This window comes from Gorilla gorilla, chromosome 1 (genome assembly GCF_029281585.2).
Source record: "Gorilla gorilla gorilla isolate KB3781 chromosome 1, NHGRI_mGorGor1-v2.1_pri, whole genome shotgun sequence".
Taxonomy (NCBI): Eukaryota; Metazoa; Chordata; class Mammalia; order Primates; family Hominidae; genus Gorilla; species Gorilla gorilla.
The window spans coordinates 220928500-220954839 of record NC_073224.2 but is presented as its reverse complement, the minus strand read 5'-3'; the positions used below and the strand labels follow the sequence as shown (position 1 = coordinate 220954839).

Genomic DNA, 26340 nt, shown 5'->3' with positions numbered 1-26340 from the left:
CACAACTCTGTGAATTTACTCATCTTTGACTTGTACACTTAAAATGGGCAGTTTTTGTGATATGCAAGTTGTACCTCAATGAAGTTGTTAAAATATTTTATGTAAGTAATAGCACAGGCGGTAGTACATGGACGTGGCCAGAAATCACGGAGGTGGAACTCAACAAGCCTCCGGCTTGAAGATCGCTGAGCCTCGCAGCCTAAGTTGTCCTTTGGGGAAGCAAGTGGGGGTCTCTGGAGCTGCAGCTTCCTCCAGGTGGACCAGGGGAAACCCTGGAACCTTCCCCTTCTGGGTTAGGCTCCTTCTGGGCATCATTGCTTGGAGTTCTGTGATAGATATCCTGGGATGATTTAAAGCCCTTCATGGCCACAACAGTCCAGGCAGACACCTGGGTCTCATCCCTTAGACGGTGACTTCTCTTATGGCCAGGGGATCAGAAGCGGGCTGGGAGCTCACACTCAGATTTATATATTGCCAAGGCTGGGAAGACCCTTTGAGATCATCTAGCCCAGTGGTTTTTCAACTTTTTAAAAAATGTTTATCAAATGTCTGCCCTCCTCCCCAAAGAAAATTCTTAGGAGATACCCAAAACATACTACTAACAAGTTAGCATGTTAGTAGAACCAATGAGTTAATATTAAGAACTTAAAAGTGGGTGAGCACATTTTTATCACTGTATTAACGTCTTAATGTTCTTTTAAATGATCATTTTTATTAAATATTCAAGGAACCCCTAAAGCATCTCTAAGAAAGCCTGGGGTTTCAAGGACTGCAATTCTAGCCCCCCACCCACCTCACTTCACAGACGGGGAAACTGAGGCCCCGGGAAAGGAGTATACCTGCTTTGGAAAAATCCAACATGAGTCTTGAGTTAACTTCAGAAAATAAATGGAAGACGAGGTGTGCACGCATCCCAGAAGGGCGGGAAGAGAGACGCCCGCACTCCACCTGTCTCAGCAGCGCCGTCTCATTCCAGGCCAGCGCCAGAAGCTGACATCACACCCCACACCCTGGGTGCAACTTGAATAGATCATTGCTCAATGCCAACCCATCTCCCTCCAAGACTGGGCACGGTTTTTCCATCACCTTAGTAGCCAGGTCCAAAAAGCACACACACAATAAAACAAACACAACACAAGCCTGAGGCATGACAACACAGTCAACAGTGGCAGACAGGAGGGCCCGGCCCATCCCTCCCCAGTTTCACCATTGAGAGCAAGTGCCTGCTTCCCTAGCCTGCCCCAATGACATTGACCATGAGGGGCGGCGAGGTGGCCTCCCCGTGGCAAGGCACCAGGCGGGCCATTCTCAAGTCCTCCAGAGAAACAGGTAACCCAGGAGAGAAGCCCGTCTCCCAGTGGAGTGTAAGACCTACCCCCAGGAAGCTAGGCGCCACATGAGAGAGCTTGAGGACTCTCAGCATTTCTACTCCCTGCTAGCTTGACAAAGTGCCTATCATCTTTAATAACATCAGCCTGATTACTTTATACCTCCCAAAGAGCATCACCATCCTGCTCTCTCCTCGAGCAACTGTGGGCAGATTTTATTATTCCCATTTCTCTGATGAGCAAACAGGCTTTCAAGTGATTTGATAATCTCACCAGCAGGTATAAGGCTGGCATTTGAATCCTACCCAGTTGCTAGCCTGTCCAATGGGAGAATACGGAAGGAGACCTATGCCCAGCTCCCTGGACAGACCTTTAGAGATGGAAGGAAGGGTCCTTCTCAGTACATCCTCCAAGCCCTGGAGTTCAGAGCCAATAGCTCTGAATGGAAGGCTGCCTGTGCCTGGAACAGCGATTGCCAGGGCCAGAGGGCCCCTTCCCCAGCCAGGCCTGAGATGCCAAAGACAGACCCTTCTCCTCTTATGGGAAGAGGAGGAGGATAGGAGACCCCTCTCCTCTTATCGGAAAGCCAAGCAGACAGTATTGTCGGCCAGACTGCAGACAGGAAGCAATGACAGTTTCCCAGCTGGGGAATCTGGGCTAGGCAGGAATGCACTGGCCAGTCTTGCAGAGTCTGGACCCCAGTTCTAGCCAGAGATGGTGGTCTCAGTCCATTCAATGTCCAGTCTCCAGCCCAACATTATCTTCTCCTGGGGGCTTTTAAGGCTGAGTTTGTTAGGGCTCAATAAACCATGAGACTCAGGGAGTGGGGAGAAGAGGGATGAAAGGAGGCATTTTATAAAAGCTTGTGAGCAGTCTGCTGTAGTTGTGGTTATCCAACCCAGCAAGCTGGACCTTACAGAGCTGGAGCAAGACGGCAGACACTGGCCCCAGGCGGTAGGGGCAGATCCATCCATTTTCAAAAACGTGATCTCATTTAATTCAAGAAATAAAAAGGCAGTGGGTTGGTTAGAGTTTTTCTTTTCATATGTTGAGGGAGGGGAGCCTATTTCCTACTTCCTTGGTAAAAATACTTATGCTAGGAGACAGACTAGCCAGGAGTGGTTAAAATCTCTGGTTGAAATCCTGGTTTCACCACTTACTCGCCAAGCCACCTTAGGCAAATCACTTAGCATTTCTGCACCTCGGTTTCCTCATCTGCAAGATGAGGATAAGACTGCCTTACACAATACGCTGTATTGTGCTGAGAATTAAATGAGATCGCATAAAACACAGATAGTTATTATGTCACCTAGAAAACAATGTGCCTCACCAGTGACAGCATCGAGGTGGCCCCCACGGTAGCCAGCGCTCGCCCCCATCCTGGGATCTAGATAACTGGGCCTTCCTGGCGTGCGTAAGACGCTCTGCAAACACAGCTTCCAGCCCACCTGCCAGTACCAGCTGCCCGCCCGGCCCCCGTCCCGCATACGCATTCTGCGGCAGCCTGGACCTGGGCGCCCCCTCCCAGGGCGGCGGGGGAGGGTCGGCCACTCACCTCCGCTTGTACTCGTCGCGCTCGCGCTTCACCTTGGCCAGCACGTTGTAGAGCGCGCGGATCTCCGGCGTGATGGTGTCGATCTGCACGCCCACGCCGTCGGGGTGCACCCACGACACGCCGGGGCCCTGCACGGTCTCCACGCCGCCGCCGCCCGTGCGCCGCACCTGCGTGTAGCTCCAGATGGTCCCGGGCAGGCGGCCGTAGTGCTGCGGATGCGAGCCGCCGCCGGGGGGCAGGCCGCCCAGGGCCACGGCATTGGCGTTGGCGCCGGCCGCTGCGCCGCTGCTGAGGCCGTGCCCGCCGCCGGGCGCCGGGGGCCGCAGCAGCTCGGGCCCGGTCTGCACGGCCTGCTCGCGGGAGAAGGTCTTGTAGCGCAGCCGCCTCTCGCGCTCGCTCTGCTGCTGCTCCAGCTGCTTCTCCAGCAGCCGGTTGCGCCGCTCCAGCTCGTGCACCTTAGCCAGGAAGCAGCGGAAGCGCACGTTGAGCCCCTTCAAGAGGTGGATGTTGGAGCCCAGGTCGTCCCGCAGCGCCGCCGTCACCGGCGACGGACCCGGCCCTGCCCCGCCGCCGCCGCCGCCCCCGCCAGGGCAGCCCCCGCCGCCGCCGCCCGGCGGGCAGCCGAAGGCCAAGGCCATCTCCCCGAACAGCAGCGAGTTCACCATGCGCCGGCTGCGCGGCTCAGGGCCCCGGGCCCGCGGCTCCAGGTGCGGCTCCAGCTCCGGGCAGGGCTCCCGGCGCGGCCGGGCCAGGGTGGGCGCGGGCTCCAGCGCGGCCGGCCGGGCTGTTCCAGATGCGCGCCAGATGCGGCCTCCGCAGCGACGGCGGGACGGATGGCCCCGGATGCGGGCGCCGAGGCGAGAGAGGGCACTCGGCCGCTCCTCGGGACGCGGTGGAGGCCGCGGTATCTGCGCGGGGCCAGAAGGGTCGCGGGTCTCACCGCCCGGGCTGTCAGAGACGCTGTGGAGGGGCCGCGGCAGCCGCACGCAGAGGACTCTCGGCCGGCACTGCCCCTTCTGCGGCGGGCCCCGCCCACTGCAGACACTGGCCCCGCCCCCGCCGCGGCCCCGCCCACCCCTCCTCCCTCTGCGGCGTTCCCCGAGCCCGAGGCTCCGCCCCACGAGGCCCGCAGCGCCGGGCCCCACCCACAGACCCTCGGCTCCGCCCACCTCCGGGTTCTCCTGCTTTCTCCGCAGCATAGACTCCGCCCAGCTCCCCGGCGGGGCCACGCCCTCTCCTGCGTCTGGTCCTGCCTCCCCGCCGGGTGCCGATTCTCTGCTGGGGGGACCCGGACCGCAGAGCTGCACCAGGGACCGGGTTAGCTGGAACCGCCGCAGAGCCAGCCGGGCCTCTTAAAGGGGCCAGCAGCCTCGGCAACGCTCGCTTTCCACTTTTTAGGGCGCTCGTCTCCCACGTCACCTGCCGAGAGGGCTCCGTTTCTCTGTCCTCTCCGCCCGCAATGCCCCTGGCCCCAAATTCCTTCGGATGTGGGCGACCGCGGCTGGAAGGGCTGGGGGACCACAGTATCCGAAGGTGCATCGGCACCCCACCCCCACTCTAGCCTGGGGAGGCCCAGATCGACCTTTCGGGGATAAGGCGACGCCTAGGCCGGCACGTGCCCCACGCTGCGGACCCGGGGGTGGGCTCCTTGGATGCTAGCTGCGGGCCTTGTCCTCTCGAGATCGGCCCGGGCACAGCTAAGCCCGCTGGTTCCCCCGCCCACTGAGGAGCCGAGCAGCATGGGGGTTGGGGAGGCCGAGCAAGACCCTCCCGGGATGACACCCACAAACTCGGCCTGGGCCTCGCCTCTGCTGAGCTGCTCAGCACCTCCCCACCACCCACACCCACACGCTGAGATGAAGCTGACCCCGAGAGCTGGGGATTCATTTCACAGACATGGGGCTTAGCGGGCCGCCTGGGGCAGACCGAGGCAACCCGAGGACCCATTCATTCATTCATTCATTCATTCAAATGTTTTCACACCTACCAAGTTAAAGGCCAAGTTCTCCAGTCTCTGGTGTCTCCTGAACCGTGTTGCAAACATTAGTATATGTCAGGCGCCATACTTATTTATTATCCCCATTTTACAGAGAAGGTCACTGAGACGTTAAGTAGCCACAATGGTCCAAAGTGCATGCTCTAACCGGCCTTCCACAATGCTGGCCTCGGGCCTCGTGTCCATTTCCGCATTTGGTCCTCACCGCAAACCTCAGAGGGGAGGTGACCCCCACCTTGAACCCCCACCTTTGAACGCCTGTGGCTTGCATTGTATGCACTTAACCAGATATGTGGCATGTTTCAGATACTTCCGACTGCATTTTTTAATAGCAGTTTAATTTTTGTCTTGTTATTAACTTTTGTGTTTGTTTTGTCTCTTTGTATGTAAGCTTGAGGACAGGCACACTGTCTTACATGGACAATGCCTTGGTGTTCTTGGTGACAAAGGAGACACGGGCTTGCCTGGAGTGATGTGGCTGTGATGTTAGTCTGCTGTGTTTTTGATTTAGCCACAAAAGCAAACCTTCCCCATAGTTCCTTCCCTCAACCACAGTTCCTTGCTTCCTGCCAACATGGACTCACCTTAAACACCCAGCTCTGAAACTCACTCATCTAGAAACCTTTCTCTGCTTAACCCAACCCAATCTGGACACTGCCCTTTACTCTTCGTTCTCTCATCCCTCGATGATGTTCTTGTTTATCTAACCTAAGGAATCAAAACCCCTTTGCCTTGAAGCAGAGGTTCATGGACCCCCAAGAGGACTGAGGATAGAATTCTGGGGGGTCCATGACACAGGGGTGGACAAAAGTTATATCTTTAGCCTCACTAATCTCTAAATGCTTTGTTGTCTGTTTGTTTATTTGTTTGAAACAGAGTTTCACTCTTGTTGCCCAGGCTAGAGTGCAATGGTGTGATCTTGGCTCATCACAACCTCCACCTCCGGGGTTCAAGCGATTATCCTGCCTCAGCCTCCCAAGTAGCTGGGATTACAGGCATGCGCCACCACACCCGGCTAATTTTTTGTATTCTTAGTAGAGATGGGGGTTTCTCTATGTTGGTCAGGCTGGTCTTGAACCCCCAACCTCAGGTGATCCGCCCACCTCGACCTCCCGAAGTTCTGGGATTACAGACATAAGCCACCGTGCCCAGCCAATGGTTTTTAACATATCCTTTGATTATGAATGTAGGCAGCAAGTAGATGTCCCTGTGATTTTGTTACTAGTAGAAATCACAGGTATTTACATAACACACTACAGTTATTGTAAACATCTCAAGATATCATCTAAGCTACCAGAACTGTGAAATTAAAGTCATATTAGACCCACCACTAAATCTTATTTAATGTATTAGTAAAGGAGAACGTATGTTACTATATGAGAAATTGTTAATAGTTTGATATCTATTTTTAGTAAAATGACTTTTCATAGTAATCCTAATGCCTTTTTAAAAAAATTATTCTCAGAAGGGGTCCACAGGCTCCACCCAATGCCTGAGTGGTCCCATGGAAGAGAAAGGGTTAAGAAGTCACACCTGGGGAGTGGCTCCCTGCAACCTCTTCCAGGAAGGATCTGTCCTTCCAACAAAGTTGCCCTGGAATTGGGGTGTGAAGCCCTCCTTGAGGGTGGGGGCAGCCCTGCCCTGGGCCCTAGAGATATTCAGACTTTCCATGATGACTTGTGGAGCACCTGCTTCAGCACAGATCCTGCATTAAATGCAGAGGAAGGAGCTAAAGGGGCTCCAGGGGAGCTGATGGAGACAACCAAAAAAGACCATCCTGAGGCATGGGAGGGGGTGCAGAGGGGGGGAAAAGGAGATTGCCAAGCAGAGCCCAGAAGATCTGAAGGAATTGAGGGAAGTGGTAGCTGGACCTGAGAGGGTTTTCAGCTGAACCCTAGAAACATGATATGTACAAACAAAATGGCTTGAAAATAGCTTCGTGGCCACATAGGAATAAAGGCGGGTGCTGCGTGTCTTGCTCTTTGTGGGTAAAATGTGAGGTGAGGTTAACCTAACAGTCCTCCAGCTAGGGTGACCACCCATCCCAATTTATCAGGAACTGAGAAGGTTTCTCTTGATGCTAAAACCTGGAAAGTAAATCAGAACGAGCAAATCAGAACAAATGTGTCACCCTACTTCCAGCCCATATCAATCTGGAGGCATCTGAGGCCAGAAGTCCTATAGCTCAGGATACAGCCAGCCCAGATTTCTTGTTTTAGGGACCAGAAAACTGAGGGCCACAGAGAGGTAAGGACTGACCCAGGTCTCCTGAATAATTGGTATCAAGGCCTGGTCTGGAATTCTGGTCCCATTCCCTTTCCAATGGTAGGTCCTCCCTGGCCCAGACAATGAATTCAGTGGTCTCCTCCCCTTAACCCCAGACGCTGGCAGGCTGGCTCCCCCATTCAAGATCCAAAGGGGGCTAAAGTTGGGTCCTCAAGGCAGCGGAAGAGTTCCAACAGACAAAGGAACATCCCTGAGGGGGACGCCAGCCTCCTCTCACTAAACAAGGATAATTAGGTTTTTGTTTTTTGGCAGGGTACCTCCCCTTGACCCTCAAAGTCACAGTGGTGTGTCTAACCTGTCCAGACTCTTTTTGGAGGCAAGAGTGGGGAGTGGAAAAAGGTGGGCTTTTAAGACAAGAGATTGGCTAAGGTTTGTATCTAAGTCACTTTACCTCTCTGAGGCTCTATTTCCTCATCAGGGAAATGGGCATAACTGCTGTCAATGAACAGTTGCTGAATGAATGAATAAAAGAATTAAGAAATGAATGAGAAAATGACTTTTATTCTTCCTGCCCCACTCCCCAGCCATTTCACCTGCTAACAACTCCTCATCCTTCAGGTCCCAGCCTCAAGCACGGAACCTTCTCTTCTCGGAACCTTCTCAAGTACCTGCCAGGTCTGGGTGGAGGGTGCTTCCTCCAGGCTCTGCCAGCACTGCCCACCCTGTAGCAGCCCCAAGTATACGCTCTTGTCATTGCTGGATTTCTCATCTGCATCTCCACCCCTTCTAGCCCAGCCTTCTAACACTTGCTAACCCATATTCTCTATTAGAGCAGAAACACTTGATCAGATTCACCCTGGAACCCATATCCTGGCATGGTACCTGGCACATAATAGGTGCTCAACGAAGATGAGTTCAGGTGAACAAATGAATGAGCTGTTAGTTACTAGAGAAATTCCTGTAAAGTGGATCATGGCTGCTTAGGAAATGTTATATTTGCAGAACGTAATTGCATTTCTTTATTTTACTTTATTGAGGAATATTTTACATATTATGTAATTCACCCATGTCAATGGTTTTTAATAAATTTACCAAGTTGTACAAACAACACTATAAACCAGTTTTAGAATATTTCATCATCCCCACTCCTACCCCCTGCCCCAGACAACCGCTAATCTGGGATCTGTCTCTATGGAGTTGCCTTTTCTACATATATCAGATAAATGACATTTTACAATATGTGATCTCTTGTGTCTGGCCACTTTCATTGAGCACAATGTCTTTGAGGTTCATCCATGTGGTAGCATGTATCAGTAGTTTGTTCCTCTTTATTAATGATCTCTTTTTAAATTTCAATAGTTTTAATTTTTCCTTTTCTGTACTCAGTTCTTCATCTGGAAATAAGACTATAGGACTATCTGACCTGGGGCCAGGTGCAGTGGCTCACACCTGTAATCCCAACACTTTGGGAGACTGAAGCGAGTGGATCACTTCAGACCAGGAGTTTGAGACCAGCCTGGCCAAATGCTTAACACTGTCTCTAGTAAAAATGCAAAAAATTAGCTGGGCATGGTGGCATGCGCCTGTAGTCCCAGCTACTCAGGAGGCTGAGGCACAAGAATCACTTGAACCCCCAGAGGCCAAGATTGCACCACTACACTCCAGGCCAGCCTGGGTGAGAGTGAGACCTGGTCTAAAAAAAAGAATATCTGACCTGGTGCAGTGGCTCACACCTATAATCCCAGGACTTTGGGAGGCCGGAGTGGGAGGATCGCTTGAGCCCAGGAGTTCGAGTCCAGCCTGGGCAACGTAGTGAGACCCCATCTCTACAAAAAAAATTTTTTTTTAATTAGCTGAGCATGGTGGCACATGCCTATGGGGTCCTAGCTACTTGGGAGGCTGAGGTGGGAGGATCATGTAAGCCTGGGAGGTAGAGTCTGCAATGAGCTATAATCTCGCCACTGCACTCCAGCCTGGGTGACAGAGTGAGACTGCCTCCAAAAAAAAAAAAAAAAAAAAGGTGGTTGTAAGGGTTAAGTGAGTTCATACATGGAAAGTCAGTATGTTCGATAAATGCTCAATCAATGCCAGCAATGCTCAATAAATGTTAACTATTATCATTGTCATTTTTTAACTTTTTTGCTTAAGCAAATATGGAAAGCCCATAAAATGTATAAAGAGGCAGGAAAAAAACAAACATCTCCCACAGTCTCACACCCAGTGGCCCTCTGGCACCAAAGTTCAGTCCTGCTGCCAGGGAGAATAAACCGCTCCCCACTCCTCGCATCCCCCGTCCCCACCCCTAGGCTGCAGTTTCCAGAACATTCCTATCAAGTCTCTTCATGGTGGAATTAAAGAGAACAGTAAAACATGATGGTGCAGAGGATAGGGAGTGGCTGTGAGTCCACATGAGGCTGCACGTGAGAATTCAGCAGCACAGGCGAATTCCTGAGATGTCCCATCTCTCCTCCCAAAAAGCAATGACAACAGCTAAGAAAAAAAAAAGCTTGGCAAAAACAGTGACTCTTACTGGTTTTGGCAGTGGCAGCTCGTTGCTGGGCCTCAGCCTTCACAGGCACCTCAGGGCTTATGAGCGGCTTAAGCTGCTTGTTGGCTCAACAATTATTCTGGGTGGGTTTGCCTTCCTCGAAAAGGGCGTGGATTTTGCCAAAGTCAGGGCATTGGAGTGTCCCCCTGGCTGCCCTGACAGCACTGATCTTGGTCAGCAGCCCTGGGGGAGCCCTGGTTGCCTTTGGCACCTTCTCCAGGCCTCCCCGTAGAGGCAGCTTAGGCGGCCTCATCTGTTCTGGCTGTGTGGTAGTGTGGTTAGGTACAGGGGACGAGGGCCAGGCTCCATCAAATATTAACAGAGTGATTTTGAGCAAGTCACTCAAATGCTCTGTGCCTCAGTTTCCCCTCTGTAAAACGGGAAGGTAGACATCCATAGGTCTGCTGGGAGGATCAAAAAAGAAGTCCACAGGTATGACACATTTGGAGCAATGCCTGGCACATATTAGGCACCAGCTATTATAACCCAATGCTTCTTGAATCCCTGGTATGTGCCAGGCACTGTTTGAGGTGGTGGTTTAAGTTCTATGTGACAGATGATCAATGCCGGGGTTTGCAGAGGCCTTATCAGGGCCACACTCAATCACTTTAGGGGGAGCCCTGGGCCTGGCATGGGGCCCTTGCCTTCAGACCTTATTCCCTCATTCCCATATGGTGGGCACCTGTTGAACACCTCCTGCAGCCAACTCTCTCACTAAAACTCTATATGTTAAGAAGACCTTCTTACTGATGGGGAAACTGAGGCTCATAGGGGAGAAAGGGCTTCTCCAAGAACACACAGTTCATGGCATAGCTGAGCTTTGAATCCAGCTTTGAATTCCAAGGCCAGCCCCTCTCCTGCTCTGACTGTAGCTCCTCCCGCAACAACTCAAAAGTAGAACATTAAACATGGACTGGAGGAGCGTGTTTTGAAATGACTTCTGTCAACCTAGTTCACTGTGTCAGTGGAAACCTCCAAATGAGTGGAAGGGGGCATAGAGAAGAGAAGGACAGGAGCCCCGTCGGCAACCCTGGAACCAGGCAGAGAAGCAACACCACACACTCGGGCCCCTGGGTCTTTGCACCTTCTGGCTTCTCCTCCAAGACACCATCCCCCTCCTCACTGGCTGGCCCTTGCTTATTGGCCAGATCTTAGCTTTGGGAGCCCTTCTCCTTCTCTTTTGTTGTCTTGTTTTGACTTTGCATAGAGGTGCGTATATAGGTAGAGTGCACAAATACTAATCGTAGAGCTCTATGAATTCCTACATATGCACCCCCGATGAACTCACCAGGTCATTTCCCACACACCAGAAGGTCCCTTCATGCTCCCTCTCAGTTGATACCTCCCAAAGGTAACCAGGTGCTGACTTTTCTTTCCCCAGATTCCTTTCTAGGCTTCATTAAATGGAACCATACGGTCTAGTTTTGGCTTCTTTTGTTCAACCCTACGTGTATGAGATTCATCCATTTAGTTGTGTGCTGTGTTTTGTTCTTTTTCTTTGCTACATAAAGTTAGATGGTGTGAGCATCACCATCTATTTATCCCTTCTACTGCCGATTTGGGCTGTTTCTTAGTTTGGGGCTACTAGGAGTCAAGCTGGAACCTTCTCATATACGTCTTTTGGTGAACACAGTACTTGTTCGTCTTGGGACTCGCCCCAGGGGCAGGATTGCTGTGTCACAGGGGACGCACATTTTTAACATTGGCAAATACAGCCAAACAGATTTTTAAGTAGCCATGCAATTCTACCTCCCCACCGGCAATGCATGAGGGTTCTGATTGCTCCACCTCCCGGCTAACATTTAATAAGTCAGTCCCTTTTATGTTAGACTTTCTGGTGAAGGTGAGGGCAGCACTTTTTCCTAGAAGCCACCCCACACCCTGTAACCGAGGGTAGGGGCCTCCTGTTCTTCTCCATTGTAAGCATTCATTTCTCTGTAGCATTTCCGCCAGTTCACTGTCTTCCCCATCTCAGGAAGGGAGGGCTCATTGAGGGAGGAAAGGACACTATCTGCCCGACTCACAGCTCCTTCTGGAGGGAGAAGCCAGACCCTATGGCCCCAGCCCCAAGCACTCACCTTCTGACTCTTCTCTCTACAGCCAGAAGTCCTGCCTTGAGGACACAGTACCCCTGTCTTTGATGTGCCCTAATTTATTTATTTATTTATTTTTTTGAGTCAGTCTTACTCGCTCTGTCGCCCAGGCTGGAGGGCAGTGGCACAATCTCGGCTCACTGCAACCTCCGCCTCCCTGGTTTAAACAATTCTCACGCCTTCCAAGCAGCTGGGACTACAGGTGTGCACCACCCTGCCCAGCTAAATTTTGTATTTTTAGTAGAGACGGGGTTTTGCCATGTTGGCCAGGCTGGTCTCGTACTTCTAACCTCAAGTGATCCGCCCACCTCGGCCTCCCAAAGTGCTGGGTTACAGGCATGAGCCACAGTGCCCAGCCCCTAATTAATTTAAAGCCCAATGCTTAACAAGACAGCTTCTTCCAGAGGCCTCTCCCAGCCTCAGTTTCCCCATCTATAAAATAAGAAAGGCACCTCTGCCCCTTAGGGTTTTGGTGAGGGCTAAATGAAATGCTGTCCAAGTCCTTGGAAGGATGCCTGGCAGAGGGCAAGTGCTGCATCAGGGTGACTCTCTGAGGCCACTCCAGAGCCTGCAGCCCTCTCTCAGCAGAGACGGCCTCTCCTGCCTCATTCTTATCATCATGGGAAAGCACTGTAAAGTGCCCAACAGTGTGAATCGATGCATCTATCTCTGTCCAAAGAGATGGCTCCCTGACCTCAGGAACCAACTCCCCTGAGCACCTTCTCATTGCTCCACACACCATCTCTCGTTCATCCTCACCTCACCCTGCTCGGATCAGTTCTAACGGCAGTGGTTTATGGAGCACCTAGACATCAAATCGAGTGCCAGGCATCAGATGGAGGCTTCACATGCATCATTTCATTCCATCCTAACCTCATCAATTTCAGGAAGGCCCATCATTCCCATCTTACACATGGAGACGCTGAGGCTTGGAGAGGAGAAGCTCCCTGGCCGAGGGAAGATTCCAGGGCCTGGACATCATAGGTCCAAAATAGTAAGCCAGGTCCTGCCTAGAGACTGCAATGTCCACACCAGCCTCAGGGCAATGGATGAATCCACAGCTGAATGCAGGACCAGGATAAGTGGGTTGTTGCCAGGGAGACCCTGGGAGTTCCACAAACCCCAGGGCAAAGGAGGACAAGGGCATCCTTGCCCTGGGGGTCCCTCCTGTCTTCTCCACCAGCTTGCTGAAGGTGAGCCCAGTAAATCCCCACTTACCTCACCTCTGACTGCTGGTTTACAAATGACTCTCTCACGTGTCAGGGAAAACCCTCCGAGGGAAGCAGGGCAGGTCCCCTGAAGCTTCATCATCTTATTTCTGCTGAAACAGAAGTCGCAGCAATGGAGACACCTCCTGGGAGGTGACTGAAAGGAAAGGGTGAGTCAAAAGGCCTTCTTCCCGGAGGACTGCCCCGTCCAACGCTATGAAAAGAAGGAATGCGGCTGAGCTCATCCCAGCCCCACGACAGGAATGTCTCCCTAATTGTCCTTAACACAACTTCAAAATTACTTGCCAGCCAGAAGTCACTGTGTCAGCCTGGTGACATCCCTGATGGCTGCTTTGTAACTGCAGAGGCCTCCGCCGGTGGGAGGCTTCCTTGGTCTACACCTGCCCAGCACTTTCCAGCCCTACCCAGAACAGATTATGGGAATCACTGAGTGCCATCAACAGGAGATTGACTAAATAAGTCATGGCACATCCATACCGTACAATACTCAGGGCCATCCAGCAGGATAAAACACATCTGTAGTTATTGGTGGAGAAAGAGTTCCTCCACTTATCAATAAAGTAAGAAGGCACACTGTAAAACACAGAACGACCATTTTAAAAAGTGTGTGTGTTTTATATCTGTGAGTTGTCTAAATTTATATACATGGGAAAACATCAGTAAGGACATCCCAGAAGATCAGCAGATGTTTTTTTACTTTTTGAAATGCCCTATGTGTTTTTTGAACTAATGAAAATGACAATACTTGGAAGGCTCTGTGACAGACACAATGGCAGGCACTTACCAGCTTTATCACAGGTAATCCTCGCATCAAGATGATGGAGGGAGGTAAAATTCTTTCCCTATTTTACACTGAGCGCTGATTACTTTTATTATGAGAAAAAAATGGAAAAGCTATTTGCACTTTTTAAAAAAAAACACATTGGTTGGATATGACTGCATCAAATGTACTAGGCCAAGTGGGAAATCTAAAGATGTTTGGGAGTGGCCCTTGACTTCAAGAAGTTTCCAGCCCCAGGTGTCTAAATAACAAGAATACCTGTTCACACTTGGTAAGTGGACCAAGGGAGAAACCGGAGATGTGTTATGAGAACACAGAACAAGACATGGCTTTAAGGGCAATGAAACAAATATTTATTGGGCAGCTACTATGTGCCTACTGCTCTGAGCACTATATCTCATTTTGGGCTCACAATAGCCTTCGAAGTTAATGTAACTTCCAGCCTTGTACCCCTTGAGGAAATGCAAGCTCCTGGCTTTTTCCAGGGCTATGAAATTAGTAGTAGTGGAGATGGGATTCAAACTTCTGTCTCCAAATCTGATGCCATCTCTCCTGCCCTCACCATTCCCAAAATCCCTGGGGATATATTAAGGACAAAGCAGCTTTCGAGGCCAACCTTGCTTCATAGGTCATGTTTCAACAGCAGGAGAGGAAAAAGAAGGCAATTCTCTCTCCAAGCCTCAGTTTTCCCATCTTTAAATTGGGGGTACTCATACCTACTTCATAGGGTTGGTGTGAGGATTAAAGGAGAAATCCAAGGTATTGCAGGGCAGATGCAGTAGAGATAATCCTGAGCTTAAAGCACCTGGATAATGTGCCTGGCCAGGGGGAGTGTTTGGTGACATAGAAGCCGTATGGGTTCTGGAATCAGGCCGCATGGGTTCTGAGAACCTGGGGAGGCTTCCTGGAGGAGGTAGCCTTGAACTGGGTCTTGCAGGTGGTGGAGATAGGGCACCCCTTGGGGACCCTACACTTTGTAGCAATCCCTCTGCTTCAGCCAGATGCAGCAAAGAATCATTTATGGAACTTCTACCCAGTGCTTAAGACATACAATCCTAACTGTGACCCTGTGAGGTGGCTGTCACTGTGCTCATGTTTTAGATAGGGAACTTGAAGCTCAAAAGACTAAGTAACGTGTCTAGGGTGGTGGCATGAAGGTTGACGCTAGGCGCATCTGACCACCAAACCTGTGCCACTCATACAGTAAAAACCCAGTCCCCGAAGGTTAGAGCTGGTCCCACTCCCCACATGACCTCATCCGACTTCACAGCCTGGGCTCAATCCAGCTTTCTGACTTACTTGCTGTGTTACCTTAGAAAATGTACCCCAATTCTCTGATCCTTGGGTTCCTTATCTGAAAAATAGACAAATGGACCAAGGGAGTCCTTAAGTAAGAATGCTTACTTAGAAGAATTTTTTTGGTTTTTTTTTTTTTTTTTTTTGAGACAGAGTCTCGCTCTGTTGCCCAGGCTGGAGTGCAGTGGTGCAATCTCAGCTCACTGCAAGCTCTGCCTCCTGGGTTCACGCCATTCTCCTGCCTCAGCCTTCCGAGTAGCTGGGACTACAGGCGCCCGCCACCAGGCCTGGCTAATTTTTCTTTCTTTTTTTTTTTTTTAGTAGAGACGGGGTTTCACCATGTTAGCCAGGATGGTCTCAATCTCCTGACCTTGTGATCCACCCGCCTCAGCCTCCCAAAGTGCTGGGATTACAGGCATGAGCCACCGTGCCCGGCCAACTTAGAAGAATTTCTGTGAAGATTAAACAAGATGCTACATCTGACATGCTCAGCACAGCCCCTGGAATAGTATAAATACCCAACAGTTGATAGCTACTTTGTTATTTGACATGGTTTGGCTCTGTGTCCCCACCTAAATCTCATGTCAAATTGTAATCCCCACATGTTGCAGGAGGGACCTGGTGGGAGGTGATTGGATCATGGGGGCAGACTTCCCCCTTGCTGTTCTCGCTGTTCTTGTGAGCTCTCATGAGATCTGGTTGTTTAAAAATGTGCAGCACTCCCCGCTTTGCTCTCTCTTTCCTGCTGCCATGTGAAGGTGTGCTTGCTTCCCCTTCAACCTTCTGCCTTGATGTAAGTTTCCTGAGGCCTCCCCAACCATGCCTCCTGTACAGCCTGTGGAGCTGTGAGTCAATTATACCTCTTTTCTTTATAAATTACCTGGTGTCAGGTAGTTCTTTATAATAGTGTGAGAATGGACTAATACATTGTCATTGCTATTATTATGACAATGACTGTTTCAATTGTTATTAAGGCAAATAATATCTATTAAGCAGGCATCACAATTTCAAATGCCTACAGAGGCTGAACAGGCAACACAAATCTATGAATAGGGCAGTGAGCAATAATAGGGCATGGTGGGGTCTGTGGCAAATTGGAGTGTGCATGCCTTTGCTTAAAGGCACTCTGTGATATAATTAAAAAATAAATATTTAATCTTTTTATCTGGTTTCTAGTTCTCAGCAGGGTTTCTGAGTTTCTCAGAATTTACTGTACTTTGCTTGCTAGTGAGGGGACTCCAAGAGAGCTTCAGGATGAGAGCTAGTCACCAAAAAGACCAAGCCATGATTAGAGGGTTGAAACTTTCAGCACCACCACTCATCTCTGGGAAGAGGAGAGGGGCTGGAGATGGAATTTAATCACCCATGGCCAAAGATTTTAATCGATCATGCCTAAATAATGGAACCTCCATAAAAACCCCTAAACAATGGGGTTCAGAGAGCTTCTGAGTTGGTAAACACATGGAGGTGCTGGGTGGGAGGGTGGGGGGCCCGGAGAGGACACAGAAGCTCTGTGCCCCTCCGCCAATACCTTCCATCTGGCTGTTCCGGAGTTGTACCCTTTGTAACAAGCCAGCAAACATAAATGAAGTATTTTCCTAAATTCTGCAAGTCATGCAAGTGAAATATTGAGCCTGAGGCGGGGTCAGGAGAACTCTCGATTTATAGCCAATTGGTCAGAAGTCTGGGTGACCTCCTGGGACCAGTGTCTGAAGTCAGGCAGTTTTGTGGGACTGAGCCCTTCACTTGCGCAGTCTGCACTCATTCCAAGTAGTTACTGTCGGAATTGAATTGAATTATTGGACACTCAGTTGGTGTCGGAGAATTGCAGAATAGGTGTGAAAAAACAACAACATAATTTAGTGTCAGCTTAAGAAGACAGCAAGGCAGCACATGGCCAAACTAAAATAATAATAATATTTTAAAGTACAGGCTGGGTGCAGTGGCTCATACTTGTAATCCCAGTGCTTCAGGAGGCCAAGGTGGGATGATTGCTTGAGTCCAGGAGTTGACAAGCCTGGGCAACATGGTAAGACCCTGTCCCTACAAAAAATTTAAAAATTAGCCAGGCATGGTGGTGCACACCCATAGTTCTAGCTACTCAGGAGGCTGAGGCGGGAGGATCTCTTGAATCCGAGAGGTGAAGGCTGCAGTGAGCTATGATCACGCCACAGCACTCCAGCCTGGGTGATAGAGCAAGACCCTGTCTCAAAAAAAAAAAAAAAAAAAGTACAGCACAGTGTCAAGTGACTGAAGGAAGCCCAGGGTGAATCCTGAGGGGCCAGCCATGCTTGGTTGGTGGTTACCCCAATGTCTGCTAGGTGATAGTTCACTGAGCTAGTTAATAAAGTATTGTACTTGTTTCTGTCTGTGTTATTACTTTACCATATGTAATAAATCTCAAAAGCTGTTTATAAGTATTTAACTATACAAGTCAAATAAAAAACATCTAAGGACCAGATCTGGCCCCCAGGCAGTGCGTTTACTACCCCTGAGTTAGATACTTCCTCCCAGAATGAGAGCACCTGGTATGCTGCAATCACCTGGGTACCAGGAGTTAAGAATCTCATCGAGTAAGAGCTGGCAGAATTGGAACAGGACCAGAAGAGCTCATCTGGTCCATGCACATACGCTATTATCATTCACATTTCTCAGATGAGGCCACCGAGGCCCGGAACATCAGAAGGCATCATGTCACTTGGGACCTTAAAATTCCCAACAGCCTGACTCTTTTGTCCTGTCTTCTTCACAAGCCTCATGAAGCCCCCCAGCAAGCTGGTGTCTAGAAAAGGCAGGCGGGGTTGCGAGGTTATCTCAGTTGGCTTTTATGTTCTTGATTCCCCCTTGTTGCGATTTCAATTATTATTTTAGCGATGCTTTTCAAAAATACTCCAAAGCCTTCAGGCATTAATGTCTCATCAACCTGGATTCATCATAGTTGTGATTACTATCTTCTTAAGAATAATAATTCTCTGCATTGGCCATCAATTTGTCAGTAGGCAAGCTCAAAACACTTAGCAGAGGTTGACTCATGCCCCAGAGGCTGATCAGAGACAGAAATTTTCTCCCCAGATATTCAGCAATCTTGGTTATAACTCAGGGCACCATGCAGCCACCAGCGGTCTCCAGTAATAGAGCCAGGCTCATCTCTAGGCACTGGATGACATCACATCAGTGCTGCCTCCCACCGTGGATCCCAAGATGATTTGAGGCTGTACAAGGCAAAGCATTGAATAAACATTGACTTACATTAAGAGATAACCTCTCATTCATTCCTTTCCCATTTTTTCTCGCAGATTTCAACAAGGAGAAAGTCTCAGTCTTGTTCTCATCTGTCCTTGACACCTCTCTATTCCTCTTCAACAAAGAAAGAACAGGCCCCAGGCTCAGATGAGAGGCCTGTCGAGAATTTAATAATGTAAATTTGCATTACTCATTTTTTTTTTGAGTCGGAGTCTCACTCTGTTGCCCAGGCTGGAGTGCAATGGTGCAATCTTGGCTCACTGAAACCTCTGCCTCCCAGGTTCAAGCGATTCTCCTGCCTCAGCCTCCTGAGTAGCTAGGATTATAGACAGGTGACACCATGCCCGCTAATTTTTGTATTTTTAGTGCACGCGGGGTTTCACTGTGTTGGCCAGGCTGGTCTCAAACTCCCAACCTCAGGTGATCTGCCTGCGTCAGCCTCCCAGAGTGCTGGGATTACAGGCATGAGCCACCGCACCCTGCCTATCATAGTTATATGGCCATCAGAAGTGACGTTGGTATGATGAAAATTTCCTTTTCAAAGGAATTATTTAAGTAAGTAAAAGGTGAATCTAAAAAATATATAATAGTTTAGGTCACAGGTCTGCAAACTATGAGTCAAGGATCAAATCTGGCCAACTGCCTGTTTATGCACCGTTCACAAACTAAGAATGGATTTTATGGCCAGACACGGTGGCTCACGTCTGTAATCCTAGCACTTTGGGAGGCCGAGGCAGGCAGATCACAAGGTCAAGAGATCGAGACCATCCTGGTCAACATGGTGGAACCCCATCTCTACTAAAAATACAAAAATTAGCTGGGCGTGGTGGCGGTCACCTGTAGTCCCAGCTACTTGGGAGGCTGAGGCAGGAGAATTGCTTGAACCTGGAAGGCAGAGGTTGCAGTGAGCCGAGATCGCACCACTGCACTCCAGTCTGGTGATGGAGCAAGACTCTGCCTCAAAAAAAAAAAAAAAAATGGATTTTACATTTTTTAATGGCTGGAACAAAGATCAAAGGAAGAATACTATTTTGTGGGAGTCAGCCATGGTGACTCACACCTGTAATCCCAGCACTTTGGAAGGCTGAGGCAGGAGGATAGCTTGAGGCCTGGGGTTCAAGACCAGCCTAGGCAACATAGCACGACGCCATTGCTACAAACAATTTAAAAATTAGTTGGGCATGGTGGAGTACATCTGTGGTCCCAGCTACCTGGGAGGCTGAGGTGGGAGGATCACTTGAGCCTAGGAGGTTGAGGTTACAGTGAGTTATGAGCACACCACACACTTCAGCTTGGGTGACACAGCAAGACCCTGTCTCTAAAAATCATAATATTTTGTGGTAGTGACAAATATATGAAGTTCAAATTTCAGGGTCCATAAATAAAGTTTAATTGGCATACATCCAGGTTCATTAGTTTACTTCTTGTGTAAGGCTTCTTTCCTGCTACAATGGCACAGTTGAGTAGTTGCAACAGACAATGGGCTGCAAAGTCTAAAATATTTATTATTTAATCCTTTATGGAAAGAGTTTGCCACCTCCTGGTGGAGATGGTTAGCTAATATGGCAAAGACCTTGGTGATATGGCAAAGATCCAGTGAACTCCTCACTGAAACTCTGGGAGATTGTCATCATTTATTTCCACCTAGTTTATAGGTGAGGAGGAAACTAAGGCTCAGCGAGGTTCAGTGGCTTCCCCAAGGTCACACAGCTAGTCAGCAGCAAGCAGGGATTTGAACGCAAGTTAGATTTGAAAGGGGCAGGAGGCTACACAGGGCTAAAAATAACATATGCTTTACTGAGCTCCGTTCTGCATGTCCCCCACACACTTCCCACTATCTCTCTTTTTTATTTTTATTTTTATTTTTTATTTTTATTCTTTAAGAGATGATATCTCTCTATGTTGTCCAGGCTGGATTTGAAGTCCTAGGCTCAAGAGATGCTGCCACCTCATCCTCTCAAGTAGCTGGGACTGCAGCCCTTCCTCTTCTGCCCTCCCTCTATGGGAGGAAGCCGTGGATTCATCATCATTTCCTAATAATGTGGCTCGTCTCCTCAAGCTCAGGACAGGCCCCTGGGGAGGGAACTGTGTCTTATACAAAGTTCACACACTTTAGCAGGACAGGAGAGGTCCTCTGTGGCTTGAGCCTGGTCTCCAGCCTCACCTCACCTCTCCCTTGCTTATGTTTGATGCTCCAGCGATCCTGAATTGTAACTCCCAAACCCGTCCCCAAGTAATATCACCACCAGTTACAACTTCCCAAGCCTAATGTGCTAGCTCAGGATTCTACCTTTACACAGGCTGTTCCTTCTGCTGAAAACCCTCCCTGCCTCTTTTATACCTAACTCCTATTCATCTTTCAAAGCCTCAATCAGGCATCAGTATGGAAACCACTGTGTTCTCCAATCTCACTCCCAACAGAGAAGATCTGTCCCCCGTGCTGCCTCCGTGCCTCCTGTTATTGATAAGACCGTAGAACGGGCAGCTTAGACTGCAAGTTCTGGAGCCAAACAGCCTGGGTTCCAGTCTGGCTCCTCACAGTTCTAACTGTGTGTTCTTAGACAAGTGACTGAGCCTCTCTTTGCCTCAGCTGCTTCATCTGTAAAATGGGTGCAGTGACAGTAGATTGTGCCTGGGATCAGTGTTAGGATTGAATAACACCCGTGAAACCCCTGCACATAGTAAGTGCTCGATAAATTTTTGCTGTTATACTGCACTGTATTTGCAGTTGTCAGTTTCTTTCCCCTCCCACACACCCTGCAGTTGATCGATCGGGGGTTCTGTGGGACTGGAGACTGGCTCTTGCCTAAGGGGACAACTCCCCAGTGCCTAACGCAGTGTCAGATCTGGGATAGATACTCAGTAAAGGTGAGTTCCCTCCCATCTTTTTCCTCCTCACCTCCACCCTACCCCTGCTCCCAACTGAATCAAGCAAACTGAGCGCAAGCAAACTTGTACTAGCCTGCCCAAGTACAAGTCTGCTTTCTCACGGGGGTCCCAGGGCCATGCCAGGAGCTGCCCCTGCGGTGTCCCTTCCAGCCCCTTGAAAATCAGAGGACAGGCCGGACGCCATGGCTCACGTCTGTAATCCTAGCACTTTGGGAGGTCGAGGCAGGTGGATCACTTGAGGTCAGAAGTTTGAGACCAGCCTGGCCAGTATGGTAAAACCCCGTCGTACTAAAAATACAACAACAACAACAAAAAATAGCCAGGCGTGGTAGTGGGTCCCTGTAATCCCAGCTGCTCGGAAGGCTCAGGCAGGAGAATCACTTCAACCCGGAAGGCAGAGGTGGTGGTGAGCCAAGATCATGCCACTGCACTCCAGCCGGAGCGTCAGAGAGAGACTCCATCTCAAAAAAAAAATAAATAAATAAAAAGAAAGGAAAGAAAGAAAGAGAGAGAGAGAGGAAGGAAGGGAAGGAAATCAGAGAAGAGTACCCTATAAACGTTGGTTTATGAGCCAGGAAACAGACTAAGAGGCTTGCCTTGTTCCTGAGTCAGTGGGACCTCAAACGAGGCCACAGCAGTGTCCTTGTTCCTGGTCCAGCCCCAGCCTCTCTCCTGTGAGTGGGCTTCCCCACTAAACATAAATCTGTTAAAAAAAAAAACCCAGCAAAAGACATGCCTGAATGGTGTCCTCGCAGCTGGGCTGGGGACCAAGTTAGCAGGAGGCAGAGCAAGGCCGAGCCTCCCCAGTCAAACCAGAGTCCCCATCCGTCTAAACGGAAAGAAGGTGGGTCAGCTGCAAAACAGGGCTGAAAGCCCGGGTATAACACCGTAGCGAAGAGCTCCGGCCCTGGGTTCAAATGTGAACCTCACAACTTAATAGCTGTATAACCTTGGGCAAGACACTTCACCTCTCTGAGCTTCAGTATAATGGGAATAGTAGCATCCTGTCTCACAGAGTGGCCATGGGGATGAACAAGCACTGGAAAGTGCTTTGCACACAGAGCCAGGCACAAAGTACTGTCATCCGCCCTTCCCTGTAGCTTCACCTTCCGCAGTTTTGGTTACCCCTGGTCAACAGTGGCCTGAACACAGGTGAATATGTACAGCACAATAAAGGTTGTTGAGGGAAAGAGAAAGATCACATTTATGTAATTTTTATCATAGGATATGGTTATAATTGTTCTCTTTTACTTTTACTGTTGTTAATATCTTACTGTGCCTAATTTATAAATTAAACTTTATCATAGGTATGTATGTATAGAAAAAAACACAGTATATATAGGGTTTAGTACTATCTGCAGTTTCAGGCATCCACTGGGGGTCTTGGAATGTAGCCCTCTCAGATAAGGGGGACAATTGTAAATCTTTACTTCACCCAGCTCTTTTATTTATTTATTTATTTATTTATTTATTTGGAAAAGATCTCTCTCTATCTCTCAGGCTGGAGTGCAGTGGTGTGATCACGGCTCACTACAGCCTCGACCTCCCGGACTCAAGCTATCCTCCCACCTCAGCCTCCCCAGTAGCTGGGACTACAGGCTCACGCTACCACGCCAGGCTAATTTCTGTATTTTTTGTAGAGATAGAGTTTTGCCATGTTTCCCAGGCTGGTCTCAAACTCCCAGGCTCAAGCAATCTGCCTGCCTCAGCCTCCCAAAGTGCTAGGATTACAGGCATGAGCCAACGCACCCGGCCAACCCAGCCCTTATCCTCAGTGTAGGCACTTCCACTGACTCACAGGAATCCTTGGGACCCCATCTTTCCTTCTCTAGGCCTCAGCTCCTTCAGCGTAAGTCATTCCTTATATTCACCTCCTCAGGGTGGAGAATAGAAAGACCAGGCTTGTGGGGCACACTGGGAGCAAGATGTGGATGGGCCAGCAGGGGTCATGAGACTCATCTGGCCCCCATAGGACCATAATCACAACTAGTGCTTGGGAGCACTGCCTAAGCCAGGGTGCCCCCAAAAGCTGATCTGATACAAGGCTTCGTGTACCTGAATATGTCGCTTACTGGGGTCAGAAGTTTGAGGTCAGAAGTTTGAGACCAGCCTGGCCAATATGGTGAAACCCCCCAATATGGTGAAACTGGGGAGGTGATCCCAGAAAACCTCTGTAGGGGATGAGGAAGTGAGACAGAAAAAGGAAGGCAGCCAGCCACCTCCGCGGACAGCTAGTGTTCATTCCTTCCCAACGTGGGGATCCTGGGAGCCACTGCAGAACATGAGCCGAGGGATCTGGGGTCTTCGTACACCAACTCCCGTTTGCCACTTTACAGAGGGCTGCTATCTACATATGTGATGGAGGAGTGTTAATTCCCCATCACTTTATACCTGCGGAGGCAGCATAAAAAAATCCCAGGCAAAAAGTGGAAGGGGCCAGCAGCTGGAAATGGGGCGTGTGCTGTGGCCAATGAGGGTGAGGGACAGTGGAGGCACCCACTGCACCTGCTACAAGCTCCTACTGTGTTCCAGGCACTCAGGCACCATCCACATGATTTCTCACTTAATCCCCCCAACAACCTTGAAAGATGGGCGTCACTATCTCCTTTCTTTTTATTTTATTTTATTTATTTATTTATTTATTTATTTATTTATTTATTTATTTATTTTTCTTATTTTTTTTCTCTCCTCTCTTTTTAAAGCAGCTTTATTGGCCGGGCACGGTGGCTCACACCTGTAATCCCAGCACTGCGAGGCTGAGGCAGGCGTATCACCTGAGGTCAGGAGTTGGAGACCAGCCTGGCCAACATGGTGAAACCTCGTCTTTACTAAAAATATAAAAATTAACCAGGGGTGGTGGCGCATGCCTGTAATCCCAGTTACTCAGGAGGCTGAGGCAGGAGAATCACTTGAATCTGGGAGGTGGAGGTTGCAGCGAGCCAAGATCATGCCATTGCACTCCAGCCTGGGAGACAGAGCAAGACTCTGTCTCAAAAATAAAAAATAAAAAATAGGGAGCCACGGTGGCTCAAGCCAGTTATCCTGGTGCATAAAGAGGTGAGGCTACATGTTTGAGGCCAACACAGGCAACATTAAAAAAAAAAAACTCTTACTCATTAAAAAAAAAAAACTGTTTTATATACCACAAAATTCACCCATTTTAAGTGGACAATTCAACCTTTTTTAGTCTATTTGCAGAGTTTGGCCACCATCGCCACAATCTAATGTTAGAACATTGCCCATTTGCAGTCACTCCCCATTTTCCCACCATGGACACCTCCCACCAGTCCTAGGCACTCATTAATTTCCAATTTCACTTATTTCACTATTTCCTGTCTCCATACATCTATCTATTCTGGACATTTTATATACATGGAGTCCTACTGTGTTAGTCTGTTTTTGCTATGCCATAGAGGAATATCTGCAACTGTGTAATTTATCAAGAAAGGAGGTTTAATTGGCTCATGGTTCTTCAGGCTGTACAGGAAGCACGGTACCCGCATCTGCTTCTGGTGAGGGTCTCAAGAAGCTTCCATCATGGCAGAGGCAAAGGGGGAGGATGTGAGTCACATGGTAAGAGCAGGAGTGAGAGAGGGTGTAACAGGGCCGGGGGGTGGTTAATGCCACTCTTAAACTACCAGATCTCGTGTGAACTCACTGAGCGAGAACTTACTCATCACCAAGGGGATGGCACTAAGCCATTCATGAGGGATCCACCCCGCACAATCCAAACACCCCCCACCAGGCCCCACCTCCAACATTGGGGATTACAATTCAACATGAGATTTGGAGGGGACAAACCTCCAAACCATATCACATACAACATAGGGTCTTTTGTGTCTGGCTTCTTTCACCTAGGATAATGCTTTTGAGGTTCGTCCATGTTGTAAATGTTTCAACACTTCATTCTTTTTTATTTCTAAGTGGTATTCCATCATATGGATGCACCACATTCTGTCTATCCCTTCATCTATTGATGGAAATTTGAATTGTTCCCACTCTCTGGCTATTGTGAATAGCCAACATGCATTGGACATTCACATACAAGTATTTGTGTGGACATCTGTTTTCACTTTCCTTGAGCAGACTTAGGAGTGGAATTGCCTGATCATATGGTAACTCTGTTTACTATTCTGTGAAAACGCCTTTTCAAAGACACTGCACCATTTGACATTCCCACCACAATGGATGAAGCCTCCAATTCTTGACCACCTTGTCAACACTTGTTATTATCTGTCTTTCCAGTGTAGCCATCCTGGTGGGTGTGAAGTGGTGTCTCACTGTGGTTTTGATTTGCATTTCCCTAAGGATGCAAAGCACTAAGCAAGTGGAGCAGCTTTCCGTGTGAAAATCTTCTTTGGAAATGACTATTCAAATCCTTTGTCCATTTTGTAATTGGGTGATATGTCATTTTTACCATCTCCCTTTTATGCAGAGCAGCTTGTGGGGACTAAGCAGCCTGACCCCTGGGCACTGCACTACCCCAAGCTGTCTTCAGATCCCCATTTGACCTGATTGCCTGAGGGCAGAGTTAAATGCTGGATGAGAGTCGAACTTTTGATTCTTTGGAAATGGGCTGAGAGATTCCACATCACTCCTGCTTTCAGAGGCCTGTGATTACCAGAGAAGTCCCAGAGGAAAGTGCTTTGCTTCAGCCTGCTCCCCTCACCCAGATAAGCCTGCACCTCTTCCAGAACGAGGGACCAGGTCACAGCCCAGGCCCATCCTGCCAGGTGCTCTGAGTTTGCAGACGTGTGTTGTGAACCACGTGGCTCCTTCAGCCTCCTACCCCCATCCCTCCCTGCCCTCCACTTGGGAGCATGGCCTGCTTTCTTCTGACCTCAGGCCTTGGCTCTACTTCTAGCTACTATTCTCGGCTCTTCTCCACAGTGCAATGATTGCACTAATGGCCCTGTGGGTAACACCCCTGCTGGGCTGACCCAGCTCTCCTCTAGAAGTCATCAGTCAGTCCTCTCAATGGACATTGTCTTAGCACCTGCTTGGTGCAGGATGCTGGGGACATGGAGAGAACAGGACAGTCTGTGCCCCTGACAAACCCCCAGCCTGGTGGAGGAGGCAGAACCATCAATGATTGATGGCAATGAAGTTTTATGGGAGGAATATTAGGCACGAAAAGTCTGTTGGAAAATTGTGGG

General features: G+C 49.3%; 1 protein-coding gene across 3 annotated transcripts in view; it reads right to left on the bottom strand.

Annotated features, from left to right (window-relative positions):
- IFFO2 (intermediate filament family orphan 2) overlaps positions 1-3894 on the bottom strand; it is a 52024-nt gene extending 48130 nt beyond the window's left edge. For all 3 annotated transcript variants that reach the window (XM_055354942.2, XM_004024780.5, XM_055354997.2), the window contains exon 1: positions 2884-3894. In XM_055354942.2, the coding sequence (XP_055210917.1) occupies positions 2884-3548 (665 nt within the window). In that variant the 5' untranslated portion in view covers positions 3549-3894. The remainder of the gene's footprint in view (positions 1-2883) is intronic.
- Between the last annotated feature and the right edge of the window lie 22446 nt (positions 3895-26340).